At 39.7% G+C, this 25,696-nt stretch overlaps 1 protein-coding gene across 1 annotated transcript; it reads right to left on the bottom strand.

The window, feature by feature from the left end:
• Positions 1-2,058: 2,058 nt before the first annotated feature.
• Cdc16 (cell division cycle 16) lies at positions 2,059-25,696 on the bottom strand. The gene is made up of 18 exons (XM_055608445.1): positions 25,518-25,696; positions 24,343-24,397; positions 24,158-24,255; positions 22,922-22,960; positions 22,478-22,618; positions 21,163-21,322; positions 20,173-20,264; positions 19,362-19,495; positions 18,052-18,131; positions 16,897-16,946; positions 16,073-16,146; positions 15,201-15,326; positions 12,998-13,150; positions 10,999-11,062; positions 8,595-8,656; positions 6,880-7,015; positions 5,282-5,372; positions 2,059-2,554 (listed from the first exon to the last, which is right to left on the bottom strand). Exons 1-18 carry the CDS (start codon positions 25,563-25,565, stop codon positions 2,295-2,297), a joined length of 1,863 nt encoding a protein of 620 aa, XP_055464420.1. The 5' UTR covers positions 25,566-25,696; the 3' UTR covers positions 2,059-2,294.

Here is a 25,696-nt window from a genome sequence, read left to right on the forward strand (position 1 = left end):
CTCTGGCCCACAGGGCAGTCTCTTGATTGGTGTGGAAGGGTTCAGGCATCTGTGGCCAGTACCATCTCTGGGCAGATAGTCCTGGCTGGATAAACAAGCAAGCTGAGGAAGCCATGGAAAACCATGCTCAAAATATATGCAAACAAATATTTTTGGGGGCTGGAGAGATGGCTCAGAGGTTAGGAACACTGGCTGTTCTTCCAGATGTCTTCAGTTCAATTCCCAGCAACCACAGGGTGGCTTATAACCATCTATAGTGAGATCTCGTTGCCCTCTTCTGGCATGCAGGCAAAACACTTAAATAAAAAGAATATTAAAATTAAAATTAGACTGTGCGTGTTGGCTCATGCCTGTAATCCCAGCACTTGGGGAGGCAGAGACAGGCAGATCTCTGTGATTTTGAGGCCAGCCTGGTCTACAAAGTGAGTCTAGGACAGCCAGTGCCACAACAGAAAAACCCAGTCTTGAACCACCATCCCTCCCAAACAATTATTAAAAAAGTAAAATATATAATGTGTGCCATTTCTCAACCCAGAACTACAAAGCATAGAAAAATGCTGGAAAAATATGGCTGACACGGGGGAAATTGAGGAAGGCCAGGTATAAAAATACTAGTCCAAGCTGCTAATCAGCCATATCAGACATGTTCAAAGGGCCACTAGAAATCTCAAAGAACTAGACCCTAGGAATGATACAGCAATAGAGAAACAACAGGAAGTAATTGCTTTTGAGTGCCTATTTTGCTTTGTTTTTCATATAATTGCTGTAAAGGGAACAACAGAAACTATGGAACAGTTCAAATGTGAAAATTCACTTTAGGGCATTCCAGGAACAGAACCATGTGCTATCCCAGTGCCCCTATGGGAAGACAGGAAGTAGAAACAGAACCTCCAGAAGCTTGCTGGCCAGCTAGCCTGGTGTACCAGCAGCAGTCGGACAGATTTTGTTCTAAACAAGGTCAGTGAGAGCTAACAGTCAAGGTTGTCCTCTGACCTCCATATTCAGTTGCACATATGCTCTTGCTTTCATACCACCAGAGAAATTTGCAACACAGACACATAAGCTGCACACATGCACTCATGTACAAGAACAAACATCATTTTAACGGACTGAACCAAGGGTCTTGCTGTCATTGAGCTAGGCTGTGATGCATTACTGTCCAGCAGAGATGTACTTTAGGTAGCTACAGAGAAGTAAAAAGGGAAAAAGAAAAAAAAAGTTCTTGTAAACAGCAGCTAAGAGAGCTAGCTTTTGATATCAGACAAAATTATTAGGGACATCTACTGACTGTTGTGTGGTCACACACCTTAATCAGAGAAGAACCACAGTTCTCTTTTTACCATGTGAGTTCCAGGGACTGAACTCTAGGAGCCTTGGTAGCAAGTGCCTTTACCTACTTGAGCCAAGAGCCATTTCATTAGCTGTCTTTTTATAGATAGCCTCACTATATTATCTTGGCTAGCCTGGAACTCATTATATAGACCAGGCTGGCCCTGAACTCAGGGATACACTTGCCTTTGCCCCTGGAGTGCTGAATAAGGGTGAAAGCCTTGGGGAAAACTAGAGTTAAGAGCAACATGTCTTAGCCAAGACACATGTCCCATGGTAATAGTATATTAACAATGGAACACACCAAGTAAGGGACACACAGAAACTCCAGGTGGCAGTGAATGAGAATGTTCCCTATAGGTTCGGGCATTTGAACACTTGGTCCCCAGATGTGGTCACTGTTTGGGGATTTGGAAGTATATAACCTTGCTGGAGGAATGTGTCACCAGGCAGGCTTTGAGAGTGACTCCTTGCTCTCCAGTTCTCTGCTGCATGCTTGTGGTTGAGATGTGATTGGCTTACTGTTCTAGCTACCATGCCTGCCTGCTGCCATGCTTCCTTCAGCACAGTAAAACTCATTCCTCTGAAACTACAGGAAGTCAAATTCCTTCAATAGGCTGCCTTGGTCTTGGAATTTTATCACAGCAACAGAAAGGTACACTCTACTATCTTGAAACTTTTCTCTGAAACTATGCCAAAATATAATTTCACTGAAAAAGAGACACAATGAACAGTTTACCTTCTTTATTCCACTATGTATAACAACTCTATAGGTTCAGAAAATCAGAAAACATCTGCTGCCAGGGTGTGCTATCCATTTCTTAATGCAGGCTGCTGGTCCTAAATGTAGAGATGTAGTTTGGGTTCACAGTAGGAAGTGGAAAACTCTTTAAGACATAGCAAGGCTGCAAGGGAACACCGACCTATACTAGCACACGAGGGGGTTCCTGAACCACTGTCTTGAGTTAAGTGCTGTGGTCTGACATAGACGTCTCTAACATCATGTCACTTTCATTCATTTCAATCTCAAAAGTTTCTTCCAGGGAAGGTCTGGAATCTGGAGTTTTATTGGTGGTTTCCAGAGGTGCAATCCCTGCTTCCTCTGTACTCTGTTTTTCTCCTTCAAAGTCCCGGAAATCCCATGGAGGTGAAATAATGTTCTTTAGTGTCTTCATTGTATGCACATCAAAGTCATAGCATTTTAACTTGTCTTTAATGTCTGCTCCTAAAAAGAAACACCGTAATTAGAAAACATGAAATTCCATCATTAGTAGTTAACACTATTGCCACTGCCATTTAAGTCCAGCTGTACTTTAAAGAACATAAACATAGGTCAGAAGGGGAATGTGACTTTTCTTCTTTATCTTCCACCATGAGTGATCTGTCTGCATGTACACCTGTATGCCAGAAGAGGGCATCATATCAAATTACAGATAGTTGTGAGCCAGCATGTGATTGCTGGGAATTGAATTCAGGACCTCTGGAAGAGCAGCTTATGCTCTCAACCTCTAAGCCATCTCTCCAGCCCTATCTTCTACCATTTTTCATTAGACCACTGGGTTACCACATCCCCTACCATTTTCAAAGGAGACACTGAGAAAGCTTTCAAAGCACATGCACATTCAGTCATGGTTCCTACATGGCTCCACAGCTAACATTTCTCAAAGCTCGAGTACTAGTACGTCTTAAACCAGGTTAAGAACAGTCAGTATTCTACTGCTCACAGAAACTATATTTTCACGCTATATCAAAGTATATAAAAAACACTTATATTTGGGCCAATCTAATCAGATAGATTAGCATCAATAACTTCTGACATAACATTTTTTAAATGATTTATTTAATTTTATTATGTGTGCATTAGTGTGAAGGTGACAGATCCCTTGGAATCGGGAATTGGCATTACAGACAGTTATGGGCTGCCATGTGGGTGCTGGGAATTGAACCCGCATCCTTTGGGAGAGCAGACAGTGCTCTTAACCACTGAGCCATCTCTCTAGCCCCCCTGACATAACATTTTAAACTAACAGTTTTCAGGTACTTTAGCAGAAGATGACATAAACATCCTAAAAATAAAAATAGTAAGTAGTAAATTATAACTTGAAACTTGAACGTGTTGAGAAATACCCCAGAGATTTGTAAGCACACTTGCGGTGTATCTATAAAGGCAGGGTCAGGGAGAAATAACTGAGAATGTGGGCAATAACGTCCCCCTAAGCTAGGAGCCCAGATGGAGTAAAAGGGGAAAGGAAAAGCCAGCAAACATGAGGACTTTCTTCCGTGGCTTCTGACTGCCACGAGGCAAGCTCCTGTTTCCCCATGCCTTACACTGGATGGAAATCCTGAAACTGTGAGTAAAAATAAACCCTTTCTGTGTTGTTTCTACCAAGTAATTGTGACAGTAACAAAAAGTCTGACACAGAAGCTGAAGCTCAGACTTGCCCCACGAAGTCACAGGGGATGCTTATTATTGGTGGTAGTATTTTTTTTACCTTGGGTCTTAAGGGTGTCAGAGAGAGAGAGAGAGAGAGAGAGAGAGAGAGAGAACTTCCTTGATCCTTTCTCCAACAGTGACTGAATTTACTTATGTGACTTGTTTGATGAATAGAGTATGATGAATGTGATGTGCAACTTTCAAGATCTGAAGTTTTACTCACTGTCCTTGACATCTCTGAGCCCACCTGTACTAGGATGGAAATCTCAGATTCCACCCCAGCTGAGGTCCTCCACCCATTGGTGAGTCCACTGTACAATCAGTCATGTATCTGCTGACCACAGCACATGAATGAACTAGAGAGCTCAGAAGAGCACTTAAGTGACCCACAGAACTCAACCATTTATTACTGTTGATGAAACCATACAGTTTGAGTAGCCTGTTATTTAACTGGTAATGTTGGTGACACACTGAATGTTTTTCCAGGTTTTACTCAATTCTGACTCTAACGTAATAGAAAACACAGAAATACCAGTTGTTCCACATTATCACCAATAATAGTTGTGGCTGGCGAGATGGCTCAGTGGTTAAAAGCACTAGCTGGTTGGAAGATGCACAATGGCCTTTTAGGCCAAATGTCAGCTCCATTTCCAGGTAAGGGGTATTGCTGCATGCCTTCAATGTGTTTCCTAGCTATAAGTCATTCTTCTGTGTTTGCCCCTGTTCATGGGTGGGACACACACAAACACACCATCCACAAGTGGAATTTGAAACTGTATATACAGTCCAAGCTGGTCTGGATCTCATAATCCTCTCGCTTTACCAATCCAAGTGGTAGGTACATGACACTTACAGCATCTCTGCATATTTTGAATACATTTTTTTTTTCTTTCCAGGATTTTTTAGGCATGCATTTTCTCATATGCTGTGTTGTGATGTTACTCTCTCCAGTTAGTGGCATGCCTTTCATTCTTACAGTGGTATTTTTAGTTCTTCATTTTATTAAAGCTCAATTTATTACTTCCCATTCTGTGTTTATACATGGCCAAGTCTTTAAAGTCTCTTAATCTTTTTACCTATCCATAGGTCCAGATCTTAAATTTAACCTCAATGTACTCTTCTGATTTCACAAATGTGTTGTTAAGAGTGCCCAAGTGTAGCAACTGTACTTAAAATTATCCTATTATTTATCATTATACAAGTATTTCAGAGTACTATAAATCACTATTAAATAAATGAAAGGCATCTTAATCTTTCATTAAAATATAGGTTATTATTTTGTGCTCTGTAAGGGATAAAGTCATTCATTCATTTAGAGAAACATCTCTGATTTCTTCTGCCATGTTTCATAAATGTTCTACATACAGCAAGTACTCACCTTGAAATGAGTCACTAACTCATATTGCATTATTCCAACAAGTTAAATAAGTTTCTTGAATTCTGAATGCTCGATGAGATTTCAAGAGACCAAACAGAGACAGAATATGACACATTGCTAGGAGAACAATGTAATCTTACCAATATAAGCTTCAGAATCACCAATGTACATTTCAATGCAATGACCAAGCATTGTAACAGAAAACGTGTCATCTCGCCTAAGACCAAGAGCCTGCCAAAAAGACCAAGCATGGTTAAAAAGTTATTCCTTCCTTTTGTTAGAAATATTTTCACAAAGCGTCCTATGGAATCCAGCATAGGTTAGCCAAGGTACAGACAGTAGCTAGCTACCAGATTGGGCATGAGCTGATAACTGCTAACAACAGTTGAAGGTCAGAGATGTTTATCACACTGTTCCACTCTTGTCTCTAAAATCTAACCCCAACACCTCAGGAAGTTGTCTTCAGAGTTCTGTGAACCTTTACATTAACTGATCAGTTAATTACATTAATATTCAAATTTATACATTTTAAAGATCTTATAAGACCAGAAAATATCCTGAGGTTACATTGACTAGCTCAGTATTCCTATAACCACAAGACTAACTTTAGACCTTCACATAGCCTGAAAATTGCTAGGTGATCCCTAAAGACCAGTTATGAACCTATTAAACCAATGAATTCATTTTTGAAATATTGCATCGCTTCATATATTATCAGTCTCTCCAAATATCATTAGTTAACTGAGTCTAAGGTCCACATGTTCTCAACTTCTAATGTTTCTAAAGCTGTGGTGTCTTTCAGCCTACTCTGCTGTTGCTGTGACCAGATACAGCTATAACATGAGTGCCCTGCCTGTGAGGGTGTATATACCTACCGGTTAGCAAAGGGGGAAAAACTATGTGAACACTAGGTAAAGGTAATCTATGAATTGTGGCAGATGTCTAAAACCTTTTTTATTACAAATCAGCAATCTGAGAGGGTTTCGTAAGATTTGTACAGGAAGTAACTGCAGCTTATAAGACTCAGATTCAAGAATAGCTATGTGTGGTGCCACCAGGATATTATATAAGGAAGAAAGTGACACTGGCTGCCTGGGCTGAAAAGTATAACCATTTATTTCATTTAAATTTTGTTTTTTAATGTATATACTAGAGTGCCAATAAAAATATAGAAATCTAGGAACAGAAGAGTACAAAAGCATGATAGATGATGATCAAGTTTAGCTGCTGATTTTTTTTCCCTTTTGTGCTTATTTATTACAGCTCAACTTATCACTTTCCTGTCTTTTGTTTTTTCTTTTATTGACCTTCAAGAGACCTACTTCAAGCTCCAGATCTTAGCTTTCATGAACTAAGAAAGGATTCTTTGTTGTGATAAAATATGTGGATTGTTTTTGTTCATTTACAAAGGGAGAGAATAACAGTACAAATCCTAAAATGGAAGACAGGAGTCCCCAGAGGCTTTCATTGTAAATGGGAATTTTTGCTCTTCTCACGTAGACAAAATCCAGATGAGACTGAGTCACAAATACCTCAACACATATGCAGGACAGTCTCATGTTTACTTCTAATCTGATGAATACTACATACTATGCATAATTTCTTTGCAGAGAAAAAACGCAGGGTTACTGAAGAACTTTAAACCTGTAAGTAAGTTAAGTGCGGCCTAGAAAAGATCTTTTCCAAACAAGAAGCATGTATTAACCAGACTTAAAGTAAAATATAAGCAAAGACCTACTGTGTGGAAATAGTCCACCGCATTTTCAAAGTTGCCCATCAGACTATGGATATAGCCTATGGCAGAATAGGTGGATGCATTCTGAGGGATTAGCACCAGTGCCTGCCTGTGGTAATCCAAAGCCTCAGCATATTTCCTGTTGAAGGTTAGAAGAGAAGGGGAAAGACAACAATTACTAGATATAATAAAAAATGCTAATTAAAACCCTTGTTTTTGTGAATGTACAAGATTTCCTTTAGAGTCAATACAGTCAATACTGTTAACTACCCAAAACTTATTTTTATGGATTTCAACATCTTAAAATGTATTTTTCTATGGCGTATGCTGCCACATGCTTTTAGTCCCAGGCCTTGAGAGGCAGAAGCAGGCAGATCTCTTGAGTTTGAGGCCAGCCTGGTCTATATAGCGAGTTTCAGGCCAGCCAGGGCTACTTAGTGAGACTGTCTCAAAAAAACCAAACAGAACATAAATTTATTTCCTGGCATGTCCCTTAGCAGAATGAGGGACTCCAGCATAAAGTTGCTGTCCTCTGTTCCATCTGAGGGGACACCAGCCAGAAAGTCCCTGACTCCCAGACTGGCTTCCTAACACACCAATTATATATATATATATATATATATATATATATATATATATATATATAACCTTTCTATACCCAGAGCACTTGGAAGCAATCAAAGAGTTTTGCCTTAATATCTATAAATTACTTGGAATAGCATTTCCCAAGGTTCCTGAAATACTTGCTCTGTAAAAATATTTTTGAAAGGACTTCATACTCAGTTAAAGTCTGGGAAATGTTACCGCTTTAACAGATAGTCAAAAGTCAAAGAGATTCTCCAACAGAGCTCCCTCCTGTGCACCCCACCCCAATTCCACCCCATCCATGAATTTTAAGCTATGAAAGTATCTTGTATTACAAAAGGATGTTTTTATGTAATACCTTTTAAACACTATTTTCGTTTGTTTGTTTGTTTGTTGAAGCAGTTTTACTCTCTAGTCCAGGCCGACTCTGCAGCAATCGTCCTTCCTCAGTACCCCAAGTACTGGGGACTACTTGTGTGTGGGTGTGTGCTGTCATACCCAGAAAATTTGCTAACTTCTGAATAATCTAGACTTCCCAACACTACCTGCCCCCCCACTTTTGAGACAGGGTTTCATGTATTGCAGACTGGCCCCCAACTCATGATGTAGCTGTAATGACCTTGAACTTGCTGCCTCCACCTACTGAATGCTGGGATCATAGACATACATGTGCCACCATGCCTGGTTTAATCAGTGCTGGGAAGCAAACCCAGCCCTTCTTGAATGCAGGCACTCTATCAAAGTCAGTCTCCAGGCAAAGAACCCATCTTTAACTGTCAATTGTTTATTATATGAAACTTTTTTTTACATGAAACTTTTGGGGAAACAAAGCCAGAATATGGATATGGTTTTAATTAGACCTTACTATCCAAGTGCTTCCAAATTAATTTTGAATACTGAAGTTTTTTCATATAAGAGAGGGAAAAAGCCATAGCTGTTATACTTCTCAATGTTTCTAAAATAAAAGTATACCAACTGAAATAGGAAAACCAGAGGTGTTGATGCTTGTGTTTGAGCAGCCAGCCAAGTAAGGGGATTGGAGGATATCATGAAATAAAAACACAGAAGGCTATTCAAAATAAAGAAACTTTTAGTCACAAAGAATGTAACTGAAAATGCTCTACTTCACTTACTTAAGTTTTCTGCAGACATGCCCCAAGTTGTTCAACAAAGGTTCCCACTTGTCAACTGTCACCTAAAACATAGCAACATCAAGCTCCACGTCACTGTTCAGCTGATTTGTTTGTACTAATCATTTCATATCCTGCAAGGTGTCTCTCCTGGTACACGCCTGCTCCACAGCAGTGGCAGGATTCACTAGTTCATCCGGTTTCCTTCCCTACTACAGGACACTTCCCAAGCACTCTAATTAGCACGATGTCCCAGAGTCCATCCATGCCAAGAAATTTATACTATGTACTTGCCACCTAGAGCTCTACTGGAAACACTGGATTTTTATGGCCATCTGCCTCCTAAATATCTCTATCTGGAAACATTACACACACTTCCAATTCAGTATACCATATCAATTTATCTTTCCGTAGTCATTCTAGCTCTAACCTCACCACAATGTCGAAACCAGCCACTCATTGGGAACAGGAGAACCTGGCCTTTCTAAGACTCTCCAGAGCTTGTTCAGCTTACCTGGCAGGCACAACCCTAACCCTGTAAACCTTGGCTTCCCAGTATCCAAAAATCTGGCCTGAGCACCTATCCTACAAACATAGCTATGCTGTCTTCTGAAACATCTTATTTTCTCTCTCCCAGGATAATTTCCCAGCTTTCTATACCACCATTTTCAAGGTCTTTCATAATCCACTTAACCTTCCTGCTCCATTTCTTGATATCCTCTGAAATGTCAAATTCCAAACATAACAAATCAACTCCCATTTTTGCACATGCCATTTCTGCCCCTGAATTACCTTGTTCCTTTATTTGTCTCGCTAGTGTCTGCTTACTAAGGATGGGGTGTGTGACATACCCGAAACCCTTCCTGGCCACTGCCATATTTGAGTGAACAACCTTTGCATATGGTATCTTCATATCCTTGACCACACTGCATCATTGCTGCATATTACCTACTTGTATTTCCCAGTGGATCTGAGGGCAGGAATTATGGAATTAGTTTTTACTGTATCTGATGCCTAGGTCCGTGCTCATGGCTGGCACTCATTAAACACATGTTAAGCAGATAAACAAAGAAACCTGGGTCACCCTTTCCAATGCTTTGAGGACTGGATTCAGGAGCCCAGCCCATGCAAACAAAAGTCTTTAGAGATTCTTAGGCATGAGTGTTTCTCTTTAGCTTGACATCAGCTGTAGTTTCTAACCAAAGTAAAGTAGTATTTTCCTTTCCTGTAACTTTTAATTGGCATTCTGATACTTTAATAGTATCATATATTCAATAATAACATATTCAAGGCTAAATGTGCTCTCCTATTTAAGTATTTGTAAGATTGAAAACTGCCTATCAATGAAAACTATTTATAGGAGTGGCTCAGGAATATGCTTCTCAAACTTTCCTATGCACGAGACTACACTCAGAGTGTTGCTGTAACTTCAGCTGTGACTCAACAGATATAAGTGTTGTTTGTAACCAGCTCCAGGTGCTGCTGCTGCTGGGCCAGTGAAGAGCAAGATATTCAGTTGCTTCCACGGTGGAATGTGGTAAGCAGCAATCCTACTTTGACAAAAACACTAGAATTATTCAGAACTACCCAAACCTCAGCTGAGGAAAAAACATGCTTTACAGAAATACATGTGGGGCACACAGAAAGATGTTCGTAAGTTCAAATGATAAACAGTAAAAGAGCAAAGCAAGCAGAGCTCAACCTATAAGGATAAGCAAACTGGTAGAACCCTACGAAACTGTGTCTATCAGACATAGAAACAAATACAAAGAAAGGGAACCCATGAGCATAAACATGTGAAACTCAGAAAAGAATAAGACTAGAAAGGTACAAGTTAAACTAAAAATCAAAAGAGCAGCCACGTGCAAATCTCCTAGCTAGACATGCTTATATTTAAAATTGCTATTTATGAATAAAAGCAGTGCATACACAACCTTGCCAGTTAGAAGGTTAATTTATTAGCCTTAGTTCATGAGAATAACAAAAAGTCTGAATTTGAATGACATCTAGTTCTACAGAGGTGGGTCTGCTGCCAAATCGCATATTTTATTGAGCCAGAGACGAGGCTCTCTGAATCTCCAAAGAAGCAATGTCGAATAAGACACTAATATTTCGACTAGCTGTCAGAAATTTTCTCAAAAAAAAAAAAAAAAAAAAAAAAAAATCCCAGCCACTTTCTATGTTTTGGTTGCTGCCCCATGTCACATCCAATAACTGCTCTTTCATCAGAAGTGAGCTCATGTTTCTATGATATAAAAGTCAACTGATAAGCATAACATTGCCAAGTTATTTGTTACGTCAAGTATTAGCCTATTCTCTTCTAGGACAAAGACTGCATTTTCCACATCAAACATTAAATATGCTCAGCGTTGTCTATGTGTGTATGTAAAGATATCACATATAATACCTCATTTCCAATTGCTTTAATTTTTTCCAAAGCATCGAGAAACCACTTTTCTGCTGTTTTCCATCTAAAATAGAGAAGGGAAGAGGATAGCAGTCATTTAAAATTTGCAAGGATAAACATTGAGAAAAATTTTATTATCTCTGGTACTACTAAAATAACATGGAAACTGCTAAAAATAATGGATTCAGATCATATCATGAATAAAAACAAAGGATGATATATATACATAAAAATGCCATAATGAAACTCTTTACATCCTATAACTCAAAAAAAAAAAAAAAAAAAAAAAGCCAGACAAATAGCTAATCTTATGACATTATATTGTACAGGTTCAGGATTTAGGAGAGTGAGTCAGTTTTCATGATTAGTGGTATTTAGACCCCTGGACATGTCTGGCCCAGTATTTCATCAGCTAACCAATGATGACCTTGCTTACCATATACTGGCAGCTCACTGACACTGACCCACAGTCAGCAGCACAGTCCCTCACCTGATGCTCAGCTGCGGCGCACACTCCCTTGGAGCACATGATGGTTACTTATGTTTCATCAAGAGACAGCACCAAGTTTAGAAATTATTTTAGATAGTAAAGCTTCCAAATAAAGTACAAACACTGTGAAGCTACAGCTCTAAAAAGACTATTACAAAGCAGACTGGGCACAATTTGGTACAAGATTAGTCAGGAGAGATTCAGGGGACTTCAGTCGAATGGAGCTTTTTTTCACATCCATGTGTGTTAAGATGAAAATCAGTTAGTGTTGGTTTTGGGGAACAAGTGATTTCTGTAGGCCAATTCAGTGAGAAAGTGCTTACAAAGTTTGAGGAGGAACTATATCAAGATATTGTCTACATCCAAAGTTCCATGGTGCTGGAGAGAGGACTTAGCAGGTAAGAGCACTTGTTTCTATTGTACAGGACCTGGGTTTGATTCCCAGGACCCACAAGGTGGCTCACAATCATCTTGTATCTCCTGACCCCTGTGCCCATACATATATGCAGGAAAAACACCCACACACAAAAAATTATAATCCTTAACTTTTTTAAAAGTGACACTCTTTATAACACTTATATACCCTAACTAAAAAAGAAAAAAAAAATTGTTTTTGTTTTTTGAAACAGGGTTTCTTTCTCTGTGTGGCCTTGGCTGTCCTGGACTTGCTTTGTACACCAGGCTGGCTTCTAACTCGCAGAGCTATGCCTGCCTCTGCCTCCCTAAGTGCTGGGATTAAAGGCATGCCCCACCACACCTGGCTCTGAAATTTTTTTAAAGATTTATTTTATGTGTCTAAGTGTTTTGCCTGAATGTATGCATTCATGTATGTTTATGTGTACCATGTTTGTGGCTGGTGCCTGCAGAGGCCAGAAGAGGGCTCTAGATCCCCTGGAACTGGAATTATAAATGGTTGTGAGGCACAGTATGGATGCTAGGCTGGAACCTTGGTCCTCTGCAAAGGCAGTAAGTATTCCTAACTGCTGAGACATCTCTCCAGCCCACATAACCTAAATTTTAGAACGTAAACATGCTGAAGCTCTGTGCTTACATTTAGGTGTAACCTAATGCAGCGTATAGCTTTCTCTTCCAAACTGTTTATCCCTCAGATAGCCAGGGATAGAAAAGCATTACTATCTCAAAACTAAAGAAGATTACACTAAATAGTTTAATTTTTGGTCTTGCCAATAATTAATCATAGGACATTTTTATTTCAAAATGTGAAAACCTCTCAAACATGTGACTCTAACATCTAACTGACAAAGAAAACTCTGTCAGGCCACATGGTGGGTATGGAGTTTGTGGCCGCAGAGTTTTTGGGGACTGATTTCCACGATGAGAGTTTCTACTTTTGAATTTATCCCCGCCTCCTAAAAGAATACATCTGAAAATAAAAACAGATAAATTTATTTTCATAAAATAAGAATCCAATGAAGAGCAGTGGCGTTTAGGGACCAAGACCCCACTTACAAAGAGCCCATACAAGGGCTGAAGCCCTCCAGTACTTACTCTCCATTCTGAAAGGCAACCACTCCAACCTCGTGGATGACAAAGGGGTCTTCTGGGGCAATGCTCAGAGCTTGGCCAAAGAATCGTTCAGCTAGTTTAGAGTTATTGGTCAAACCATATTCTAATCCAATATATAGCATTGGCAAGTGACACCTGAAAATATTGAAGTTTCACACATTCAATGCTTGAAATTTTGTAACACAACAGAAATTTGCCAGCTTAAGATCCTACCATTTACTTTTTTTTAACTTTAAAGTACAATCCAAACAGAAGAAAGCAGTCAACAGACAATATCCTAGAAGAAGATGAGACACGGGACTTAATAGACAATACCTTAAAGAGGCTAGCTTAATATCCAAAACACTAAAAAAATCAAGTTTACAATTAGCTAAAAGTATAAGAACAATGCCCCACCAGAGAACAGCAATTAAATATGAAATAAAATTAATTAATTTTATGTGTATATGTGACTGAGTGTATTATGTGTGCAAGAGCCTGTGAAAGTGGACATCAGATTTCCCAAAACTGTAGTTACAGGCAGCTGTGAGCTGCTATGTGGCTACTAGAACTGAACCTGGGTCTCTGCAAGAGAAATGAGTGCTCTTACTTGCTCAGCCATCTCTTCAGGGCCAAAATAAAAATTCTATTAGTGAACCAAATAGTAATTTTGGAACTGAAATGCACAATACATGAAATTTAAAAAAAACCCTTTGATAAAAGGGTTTACAGACATAAATAGATAGAGGTAGCCATGAGAACAATGTGTGAGAGAGAATCCATCACAAGTACATCTACTGAAGAAAAGGAAACCTAGTTCCTTACGCGGAAATATAAGGACACCAATAGTAACATGCCTACACAGAAAAGCAAGTTAGTCTAGTATAGGTAACTAAAGTGGTACATATAAAATAGCATAAGTGTAATTTTGTTTTCAACTCTTCCATATGATTAAGAGACAATTGAGACAATTATAAACTGTGGTACTGGATTTACATACCAAGTATACCTTGAATGACAATAATAACACAAAGGAGGTAGGTAGGCAGAGAGCTAAAGTGAACTACTAACTGAAACTAAATTGCTTTAAAATGTTGCTTATCCACAAGATAATCTCTAAGAAAGTGACTACAAAAAAACCCAAAACTCATAAGAACTCATACACACTGTAAAATATTTAACACAAAAGAAAGCAGTAATGAGTAATAGAGGAACACAGACATGATAGTAGAGAATGAACAAATGGCTGAAATCAGTTATTTTCTTTTAAAGATTTATTTATTGTGTATAATGTTTTTTCTGCTCGAATGTACACCTGCACCCCAGAAGAAGGCACCAGATCTCATTATAAATGGCTGTTAGCCACCATATGTTCCTGGGAATTGAACTCAGGACCTCAGCATCCAGTGCTGTTAACCTCTGAGCCATCTCTCTAGCCCCTGAAATAAGTTCTATCTTACCAGTAATCATATTACATGTAAATGGAATACACTCCACAGTAAAAAAATAGAGCTTTTTTTTTTTTTTTTTTAAATGAGTTAACTATATGTTATTTACAAGAGACATACTTCCATTCAAAGACTACAAGGGACATAGCTACTAGTCAGTTGCAGGTAACTACAAGTAAGGTAAACTGAAAGGGTGGGAAGAGTAACAAATGAGAGCTGTCTGACTACCATACAATGTTACCAGAGACAAGGTGGGGCATTTTGTAGTGATAAATAACTCAGTGCATCAAGAAGATACAATAATTACACCACACCTAAAAATTAGCAGAGATTTAGAGCACATAAAGCAAAAATTGTTAGAAAATTAAATATTTAACATTAGTACTGCATATACAATACCAAAATAATCTCAAAACCAGCTAATACAGTCCTGTAGCACAACCAAGATACCCCAAACATCTCTTGGTAACAGATAAGCCATCAAAATTTTACTATGAATACTTCTATTCTTCATAAGCTTGTAAAAATAAAAGGTTCTGTGTTAAACTCCCCCTTAGCCTCATTTCCTACTTCTTTCTTGCACTGACTAGAAGAAAATCATATCAATTCCTTTCCCCTCTATTGTCCCAGCTTTTGTATAAATACAAACTGTTATCTAGGAGTTATGTGAGTTGTTTACTTTAGGGCCCAAGTGGCACTAGTGTTCCTAAGAGAAACTCCCTTCACTTTGCAAGCAGAAGCCCCTTCCTGTGCCATACCCTTTCATCAGCTGTGCTGCTGTGAAATAAGCAGCCATTGCTTGGTCATGCTCACTCTCCACAGCAAAGGAATGCCCATAGGCTATCCAGGCAGGCCCATAGGTCTTCTCCAATGTGGTAGCTTTGCTGAAACAAAAGCAATATTCAGGTAATGTACTTATTCAACTTTCATCAAAAACATTAATAAGATCAACTGAATAAACTAACAAACTTACAATTGTTGCTAATGCAGCTAAACTAAGACAATATAGAAATTTTAAGACGCTTTAGCAGTCCTATGCTTTTTAGAGTAATGTAGCCGAATTCATTGGCTTTCTGTATGTAACTAACAAATACTATTTACTTAGCAGCCCACTCTGTGACCCAGTGGTAAGATTGGTGTCATAGGTGGCCACGTGTCCTGGGTCTGTTCTGAGCCAGGTGCCACACTGAGGACCTGGTGCATGCTTCCCAACAACCTGCATTACAACCAGAAACCACAGCACATCCTTACAGGAGCCTACTTATTCAATGCTGACACTGAGTTACCCTAATCTCATTCAGAGCTCAGTGTATTTTCTATCAGCAAAAGCTAAAGATTCATAGTGTAAAGGAAAAGAGCCCCATCAAACTACACTATTGTTCCCTACTCTCAATTAGAATAAAGCAGCATAATCTAAGGTCCTGGAGTTCAAAGCCTGCACCACTGCTTTATCTCCACACACAACATCTTAATGAACAGTTGTATAGATAAACCATGCAAGTGAGCAGAACCTACTTAAGGAGTATTCATTTACTTTTGAAGTAGCCACTACTTACTGCATTAAAGCTTATGAGCAAGAATTCTCTTCCCATAGGTTCACTACACAGCAAAGAAGAAAACAAATTCATACCTGAGATATCTTCTTGCATGTTCATTTTTATGACCAACCATGAGATAGTAACATCCCACCGCAAACCAAGATACCTAAAAAGTCCAATATTTACTATAACCAAAGACACTTAACCTTGAACTGGAATCTCAACAAGGTAGGCCAGACAGGATAGGTGAGATGCTCCCAGGCCCTATATTTTAGTCTGAACTAGGGACTCTCTGAGATCTCACACCCATTTATTGAGGTCCTGTATAAGAACAGATCTCAAGATGGCTTCCACTGAGGACAAGGCTCCAAAGCACAACTGCCTGGGTTCTCATTTAACTCTGGCTCTCCCTTGTTTTCTAGCTCTGTTCTCCTACACTGGTTTCAGCTAAGCTACAGATACTCTTTCTTATCTGAGACTCAGTCCCAGCTTGCTGGCTTTTGTCTGTAATGACAAATTCTTGACTATTTTCCATTTCCAGCTCTCTAAGCGTAACCTCAATACAGTGACTTACCATGAACATGAAAAGCCATGGACCAATTCTACTCTTAGGAAAGGGAGACATGACTAACTCAGAATTTTGTGCTTCTGTAGGGGAATGTATACTTCTCTAGCCAGAGAAAAAAGGTTTCATTCAAGGTTATTGCTTTAATGTAAGTAAAAACTACTTCACAGGATAGACAATACAGTTTCTTGCTATTATCTCTGGCCCTAGAAGATTCTCTCTCACTGCTTCAACATATAAGCCATTATTTGCTTAACCTTAAAAATATAAGCTACTGTGTACATACTAGCAAAATATTTTCTTAAAGTTCAGAAAATTAAAAAAAAAAAAAAAAGAAATTGTATTACTTACAGGATTACCTGGATATAAATCCACCAATTTGTGGGAAAGATAGAAAAGTTCTGTTGTAGGAAAAAGGGAACAAACGTATTTGATATGAATAGTTTAAATTTCAGCTCTGACTTTCTCCCCATGAAATGATTCTCCCACAATAATCTCATACCTTTTTCCCCTCTAGGTACAAATATAGCTGGTATATACCGTTACTCAGTCCCAACTGAGCACTGGCTGAATAACTAAGTGGATTAGGGTATATGGAGGGCCACATAAACACAGATGTCCCAAACACTTTATGTGAAGCAGAGATTCTTCTAAAGCACCCACCTGAGAAATCCACACATCTCATGCCACAAGCTGTGATTGAGTAGAGTAGTCACCCACATCAAACTGTAAGCCAAACTTTCAAGTTTATCACGTAAGTGCAAACATTTCCTTGAGGAATGTGTATGTTTCAGCATTTCATGATGGAATATCCTGTATCTGGATTTAGTATTCTGGGGGGCCAGAAGTCTGCATCTTTGCTTCCAGGAGACATGATGTTACAGATCTCCAGGACACAGAGCTCAGTGAGTTTACAGCTGGAGCTTCTCTGGGATTCCCCCCTTCCCCAACTCTTGACAAAATTCACTATCCAGTTTCAAAGGACTTAAGGACAAATATACTGCCTAACAAATTAGATGTTTCTCAAATGCTAAAGCATGGGAAACACAAGCAAAATATCTACTCTTTTCCAGTTTCTAAATATTGACTTATCTGTTTTCCTATAGTAATTTTATACTTAAAAACAAAAACAAAAAACATCAAAATTGACACTTAATAAAGCTAACATACTCTGACCTGCAAGTTACATTTCAGAAAAGGAAAGAGGAAGCAGGGAGATGGGAAATACTTTGTTCTGCCAGGAAACAGAGACCACCAGCCATTCTGATGATGTCATTACTCCTGCCATGGGAGTCTGCCATGTTAGATCTTAAGCTGCCAAGGATTTGTAATCCTTGTAATATTTCAAAAGTTCAGAATGCTTTTTTTTTTTTCCTTAATAATAATTAAAGCCTGTCCTGGTGGCACATGCCTATAATCCCAGCATATGGGAGGTAGGGATAAAAGGATCAGGAATCTGAGGTCATCCTCAGCTAAATGATTATAGGATGGGGTATAAGCGCTCACCGTTTGCTTTATTCAGCTCCACAAGAGTTCCTATGTGCACAGGCAAGCAGTTTGCATGGAAAGGATCTTTCTCCATTACTCTGAAAGTTAAAGGAATCCATTACTACCCAAAAGGCAGTACCATAGCAGCACCTCATCAGCCATCCTGCTTAGTCACTGTGTATCATGTGTGATGCTGTAATTTCTAACCCTTTACTTTGGTTAAAGCAATGCTTAGCTTATTAAAAAAAAGGAAGGTAGGCCTCACAGTGCATACTTACATTATCAGCGACTCAAGAGGGCAAGGCAGAAGTATCACAAGCTCAAAACCATCCTGGGCAACTTAGTAAGACCCTGTCTTAAAATAAAGAGGGTTGGGGCTATAGCTCAGGGCAAAACACTTGCCTGGAATGTACAGGTCTGATTTCCAGTATCACAAAAATAAAATAAATGTAAGTGGAAAACTGGTTTAGTTGGAAAAAATAAAAATAAGCTTTAACCTTTTCATTTACTTTAAAATCAGCAGATTTTAATATATAATCTACCTAGTTAAAAGGATAAAAAGTATAAACTTCTAAATAGATCATAAGTATTTAATAAAATTTTTGTGATTTCAAAAATTAAAAAACCAAACCAAACCAAAACAAAACAAAAAAAGAAAACTGCAGGTGGTAATGCACACCTTAATCCCAGCACTCAGGAGGCAGAGACAGGTAGATCCTTGAATTAGAGGCCAGCCTGGTCTCCAGAGCAAGTTCTAGACAGCCAGGGCTACAGAGAAGCCCTGTCTCAAAAAACAAAAACAAAAACCAACCAACACCCCCCCCCTCCTTCCCTGCCACAGCAGAGCTCCACGAAATCTACTGTAATTCAGCTGAGATGTCTGAAGACGTACAATGGGAAACTGGTACGTAGAGGAGATGGTTTAGCTAGTGAGTATGTAAGACAGAGCACCTGGGGTCAGAGGTCAGAGGACTGTATTATATCCAATGGTAAATACATGATGAGTTTTACAAAACTATCACCTCTTGGGCAACATGGATTGCTTCTACCTTTTGCTTTCTTATTGTTCATTTTACATATAAATTTCTATGTTTCAGTATAGTAAGCCCAGGGAAACTGTCATTCCCGAGTCAGCAGCTGGGAAGACAGACATGTATATTCTTCCCAAGTGACTGTAGTGAGCCTACACATATCAATCCCTTTGTGTCTGTAACCTGCCCTTTTAGACCATCACCAACTAATGTAAGACTGTCAGAGAACCTGTCTGTGACTAAGACAGCTATGGACAGAAGCACACATTCTGACACAAAAACAGTGAGTAGACTTACGCAGAAGTAAGCTTGTAGCACATCTTAAAGTCACAGTTATAATAATGTCTCTCTGCTAACGACACTACCACGTCCAGATTCTCTTGCAAGCCGTCTACTGACTCGGGAATGATGGTTTCACTGGGCTTATTATACTGAAACAGAGAAATTTATGCATAAAATGAGCAGTAACAAAGGAAAAGGTGGAAGCAATCCATTTTTACCTATGAGGTGAAGACATTTCACAAGATGTACACGAGGTCCTGAAACACTGTTAACTCGGGTTCTATTAGTTCTCCTCTCAGCACATTCTCCTTTTCAGTTTCACCACTGAGTTCCACGGGAGCAAGGACGTCAAACAGAAGTTTGGAAGACAGAACTTAAGAAGTATTTTCACACATTTATATAATCTAGCTATTGTGGCCCATGCTACAATGCTAAAGTTTTTAAAAAGTGGACTGGGGCTGGGCACAACACACTTGTTATGTCCTGGGTTCCAGGCCCCAGCACTCAGGTGAAAGCCACACATGGCCAGAAGCCTGTAATCCCAGCACTGAGGTGCCGACAGGGGGCTGCTGGAGGCTCACTGGCCAGCTATTTTAGCCAGAACAGCACAGTTCAGTAAGAGGATCTGTGAAAGTGACTGAGAAAAGCATCCTGGCATCAGCTCTGGGCCCCACACACCCACTGCATGTACAGGCAAGAGCACACAGCCACACACATGCACATACTATATACAACACAAAAGCAACTAATAAAAGAAAAAAGGCCAATGTTAAGGAAAGATGTAAGATATTTACATAAAAGAAATGTTAGCTCGGGCTTTCCTCACCTTTTTTAATTTGTTCTCGAATACAAATCGTAGCAATTCTTGTTCTTCAGCACAGAGCTTGCTAAGAGGCAATGAGTCAAGAAGCTCTTTTTCTTAAAAATGGTAAGAAAAAAAAATAACAAAGTTATTTTTATTTTAACAAATCTTGAAATATTCATGGGGAAACAACAATTGAAAATACTCTTCTATGGTCCTAAATCTATGCAAATCAACTCAGGGGAAAATGAAATCCAAGTGCAGGAGAGAATGCTAACATTGTGGTTCCTACTGGGAGGGCTGAGCCAGGAGACCTCCAGCCACACAAAACCTCAGGCCTTAATGCTGACAATACGGACACAGTCCAACCCAGTCTCTGAAAGGAGCCTGAGCACAGCAGGGGTCACCAGGATCTTCAGCTTCTACCAGTTACTAGCAGCCAATTTCCTACTCTTCCCTGGCCTGAGTTTACAACAGAGTCCTTAGACTCCAGTAAGGAGCCCAGTGGTTTAAAAACCACTTTTTTTTTTGGCATGTCTGTGTATGAACCCCATTACCACACTAACCCTGTTTTCCCTGTTCTTGATTACCCACTTCACACACCTGGTCAGTGGCTTAGTCTCTGAGGTAAGTTAGAGTCACGTTCTCTCAGAGCCTGACCTCTAGAAATTGTTGATTTAACTGCTCTGAATTGGGACTTGGAAATAAAGGGATTTAAAGTGTAGTTAGGATGAAAATCACTGAATCCTGGATTACAATTCTCCTTCAAATCACTTCTCAAAAAAAGACTCCGTGACCTCGCATCACTCAAAGATTCTGTCAGCAAAAAATAAAACACAACACCATATTGCACTGTTTTGTGATGCGCTTTATATGTGAAGACAGTAAGGAAGGTAGTAGGTCTACTTAAGTCTACTATGCACCCTGCTCTCAATTATACAGATTTCAAAAGGTAAACCAAGCAATATTAATCATTCTACATAACAATAAACACACACACAGGAGTTCCCAAACCTTCTTGTGCTGTCAACATGTGATGTGATGTTAAAAGATCAAATGCTTCAAAACAGTAGACATCAAGCTTCAAAGCCTCTTTGTAACTGTAGGTGGCCAGGGTGCGATTATCTAAAGCATCATAGATTTTCCCTCTTAAGAGACAAATAGAACTCTTTATCTGTTGGAAAAATGCAATGTTACATGCTAAGTAAAATTACTTTTTGATTAAGAGGTATATACTATTAGAACACTGACAAGTTTTTTTTTTACTAGGTCTATGGCATCATCTCAACTGCCAAAGCACAGTATAAGTCAACACATATACAACAGCCAAACAAAGCTTTAGTTTTACCAGACTAGAATCACAGCACTTGGGAAACAGAGAAAAGAAGATTGCAAGGTCAAGGCCAACCTGGACAACACAGTAAGTCTGAGACTAGACTAAAGCGTCTTTGCTCTGTCTTTCTTGGACACTGATCACTGATGACTTTATTCCAGTGAAGCTTTGTAACTCAGAGGATGGCTTCTAGGTACATCCCTTGATGATGAGAATGAAAAACAAAACCTGACACATAAACCAAATAAGAAGGTCCCTGAGAGCGAAGGTAAGGAGTGGTGTGGGAAAGCCCAGAGATCTGAGTTCAAGAACTGGCCCTGACAGTTATATGTGTTTCTGTGTGATTTGCTCTGTCTTGGCTTGTTTCCTCTCCTCACTTGTGAAAAAGGGGAAATTGACCTAAGTTATGGAATGCTGTGAGGCCTGGAGACCTGGATATCTCTGTAGTTCTGGCCATCCTGCTACCTTCCATCAACACAATGTGGAGTCTGATTCACACCAGGACTCTAAGGAAACTCGTTAACTGAAGTCAATGATGATTCAGATGGGCAACTAAAAACACAAGTGGCAAAAATTTGTAAATCAAATTTAAAATATAATGGACTTTGGAAAAGATTCTTCCAAATCCCATTACGCAGTTTTCTCTGGAGTATTTTTAAAAAAATAACCTCAATAAGTACACATAATGTATTTTAAATATGCCATGCATTCCTAGCTAGTAAGTTAATAGACAAGAGGTCCAAAAATAATAATCCCAAGGCAGTAAATATATGTATTTCCTAGAAGAAAATTAATGTGCTTCTAAGCATGTACTTAATAAAGGAAAAGTAAGGAGAGAAGAGATACCCAGTTGTGTAAAATCCCTCTAGTTTAGAATAAAAAGCAAGTACCCATATTTTTTAAATATATAATATATATGTAAAAGAATTTATTTTGGCCATGTAATGTGGGCATTTTCCACTGCTGTTATGGACACATGCTCACTATATTACTCACCGAGGACTGTGACATTTCCCAGTCACTGGAAGGGTCTTTGGAGCCACCTTCATCCTTCAAGTATTTTTCAAAGAGCCTTCTGTTGATTGGTTCCTCCATATCAAGAACATCGAGAGCCTGCTGGTACTCTTTTGCAGCATACTAGGAAGAAAATGCAAGTACCAATCATCACCTACGAACTCTGGATTTTTAAAGGGCAGTAAATACTATATCCATTATTTAACATTAAACGCTTAAGGTACAACTTTCTTTCCGTAAATCAAGAATCAGTTATTTAGAGATATACTAAATATACAATACTAAAGAAAAGGGCACTTTTTATGAAATGCTATGCTAAGTGGCCATGCTTCAGCCTCTGGAACAAAAACTGCCACACATCTTTGAAGAATGTGTACTATTCACAGGATGAGATTTTTACCAGACAAAACAGAAACAAGCACTTACATGGCATCTGGCTGCAAGGTATCGGCAAGCCTCATACAGCTAGAAAAGAAATAAGTCAAAAGTCAAACACTTTACAGGTATAACAAGTACATGGAAAACAGAACACATCTGTAGTTTAAAAGAAAACTAAGCATGAACTGGAGAGTTTTATAATTACTCCTTTACAGCTTAAAAACAACAACCAAAAAAGCCCAGTCTTTAGCCCATATTCATCAGGGACATTAAAGACACCAAGGATCCAAGAAAAGTTATGTGCCTGTAATCCCAACATGTAGGAGGCTGAGGCAGGAGAATTGCTCCAAGTCCAGGAACTAGAAACCAGATCTGATCTCAAAACAAGCAAACTGGCCTGTTAAGACAGCTCAGGAGGTAAAGGTGCTTGCCACAAGACTGAAGGCCAGAGTCTGATCCCCTAAAACCCACATGGTAGGAGAGGACAAACTTCCATAGGTGGTCCAAGTGCCCACAGAGAGACACACACACACACACACACACACACACACACACACACACACACCAAATGAACAAGCAACATACTAAAAAGCAAAATTTTAAACCAAACAAAAGCAAAATGTCAATACTGAGAAATCAGATCAGATAGGGTGGGCAAGTGAAGGCAAATAAATTATTGAGATTTAGAGTGAGAACCTTTCTCTTGGACTAAAGAGATAGCTCAGCAGTGAGTGCTTGCTGCTCTTCCAAAAGACCCAAGTTTGCTTCTCGTCATCCACACTGGGCAGCTAATACCTGGAGCTTCAGTTCCAAGGAAGCTAATGCCCTTCTCTGGTTTCTGGAGGCACCCATACTCATGTGGCGCACACGCACACGCACGCGCACACACACAAACAGTTAAAAAAACAAGTATATCTTAAAAAAAAAAACAAAAAACAAAACTATCTCTTAGCTAGTAGTGGTGGTACACACCTTTAATCACAGCACTCAGGAGCCAGAGTCAGTTGGATCTCTGTGAGTTCAAGGCCAGTCTGGACTACAAATCAAGTTCTAGGACAGCCAGGGCTGTTACATAGAGAAACCCTGTCTTAGCCACCCCCCCCCCAAAAAAAACCCTCCAAAACCCCAAAACAAAAAAAGGAAACCAAAAAGACATTTCTTTACATAAAAGCTAACAAAGGAGAGTTCTTTTAAATGTTAACTTAAAAACAGAACACACAGCTAACGTAAGAACCTACTGTATTTGGGACAGTTGGGACTGAAGTTCACAGGTCCAGTACTTACTTTGTCCAGTTTGCGGGACCGGAGAGCATGGGCTGCTCGGTGATACTGCGCTGTGAGGTAAAGACACTGAGCCAGCCAATAAACATCCTGTGGTTCCTCTGAGGGGCAAAAATCACACATTGGTCAGAGGTTCATGGGGAGATTTCTAAAGATTAATTGGGGGAAATAAATTGCATGTCACTCACCATGAGAGAGTGAAGCTACCTTGTCTGCCCAAAACAGAGCACTTTGATACTGTTGCTGCATACAAAAAGCAAACACAGGGTGACTGCCATTGTCGCCACAGCTCTGAAGAGACGCCTACTAATTTAAACCCATATAACAAATCAACAACTCCCTACAGCAAGTTCTTAAACAGAGCAAGGGGCCCATCAATCACCTCTATTGCTGGTAAGAGTTTTAGTTCACTACTGTAAAATCTTTATATATACGATTCAAGAGAGCCATTTAACTTAGACACTACCAAAAAAATGTATCAGCTAGTACCTAAACAGTAACTAACTTCAGTAATGTCTGTGAAGTCACCTACTCTCCAGAATGTCAAGTACTGGCATTTATGTGATAGTACTTTGAACAAGCTGAAATGAATCCCAAAGTAGAATTTAACAGAGCACTAGACTCAAATATTTCAAATTAAAACCACTGATGACAGGCAAAGTCACCCTCGATAGCCAACTCCAACAAAACTTAATCTGACAGCAGAAAGACACTCATGAAGTTGTCTTTATTAGTGCTGATCCCAGGCTCTTACTGCCTTTGCCTCAGTTTCCCAGGATACAATCACAACAGGGTGGCCGAATAGGTAGACCTGAGAATATGATCACAACAGATGCCCCAGCGTGGAAACCTGGCCCACATTATCCTCTCTTCATCTCAGTGCCAAAGAAAGTAATCATAAAACTGACTGCCTGCTAACACGCAGCCTTCCAGCCAAGTTGAAACATTTGGCCAAATCCCTTAGCATCAATTCCGTTTCCCATTTATTGGGGAGCAAGCATTTTAGCAAAAAAACCTAGTGACATCACAATGACGTGGGCTCCAGAGACACACCTTTCCTAAAACACTCCCTGCTGTCCACTCGAGGGAAGCGCAAGGGTTACAGAAACAGTACTAGGTACTGTGTAAAGTCTTAACTGGAGGCAGCTTGTTTGTATCATTATTCACATGTATTCAGGCAAATGAGAACCACAACTAAACCCTCTCAAAAACATCCTACTGCCAAGCCAGATTCCAAGGTCACAATGCAACCCTCCTACCCGAACCCCGCTTCCACAGTCCACGTACGATGTTAGCTATCCGCTGCGCGCTCCCCACCAGGCCCCACCGCCCGAAGCCCAGAGTCCGGCCACCTGCCGCCTACCTGGTCCAGATACTGCCGGACGCGTTTCCGCAGCGGCTCCAGGTTCATGGCCGCGAGGCCAGCTCAGGCACCCGATGCCCAACCTAGCTTCCGCGCGCCCCCCGGTGCTGATAGACCTAAGCCCTCCGACCACCGCCCGGACCAGACCCCGCGTGCCACACGGCACTTCCGCCCCTGAC

Source organism: Psammomys obesus, unplaced genomic scaffold (assembly GCF_907164565.1).
Source record: "Psammomys obesus unplaced genomic scaffold, mPsaObe1.curated_primary_1811, whole genome shotgun sequence".
NCBI lineage: Eukaryota > Metazoa > Chordata > Mammalia > Rodentia > Muridae > Psammomys > Psammomys obesus.

Bases quoted from the DNA above. Each gene is read 5' to 3' on its own strand.
- Cdc16 (XM_055608445.1), bottom strand. From the start codon at position 25,565: ATGAACCTGGAGCCGCTGCGGAAACGCGTCCGGCAGTATCTGGACCAG. The intron at 24,398-25,517 runs GTAGGCGGCAGG...TTTTGTATGCAG, and splicing joins TCCGGCAGTATCTGGACCAG to CAACAGTATCAAAGTGCTCT. The intron at 15,327-16,072 runs GTATGAATTTGT...CTTTTGTTTCAG, and splicing joins CATGCAAGAAGATATCTCAG to CAAAGCTACCACATTGGAGA.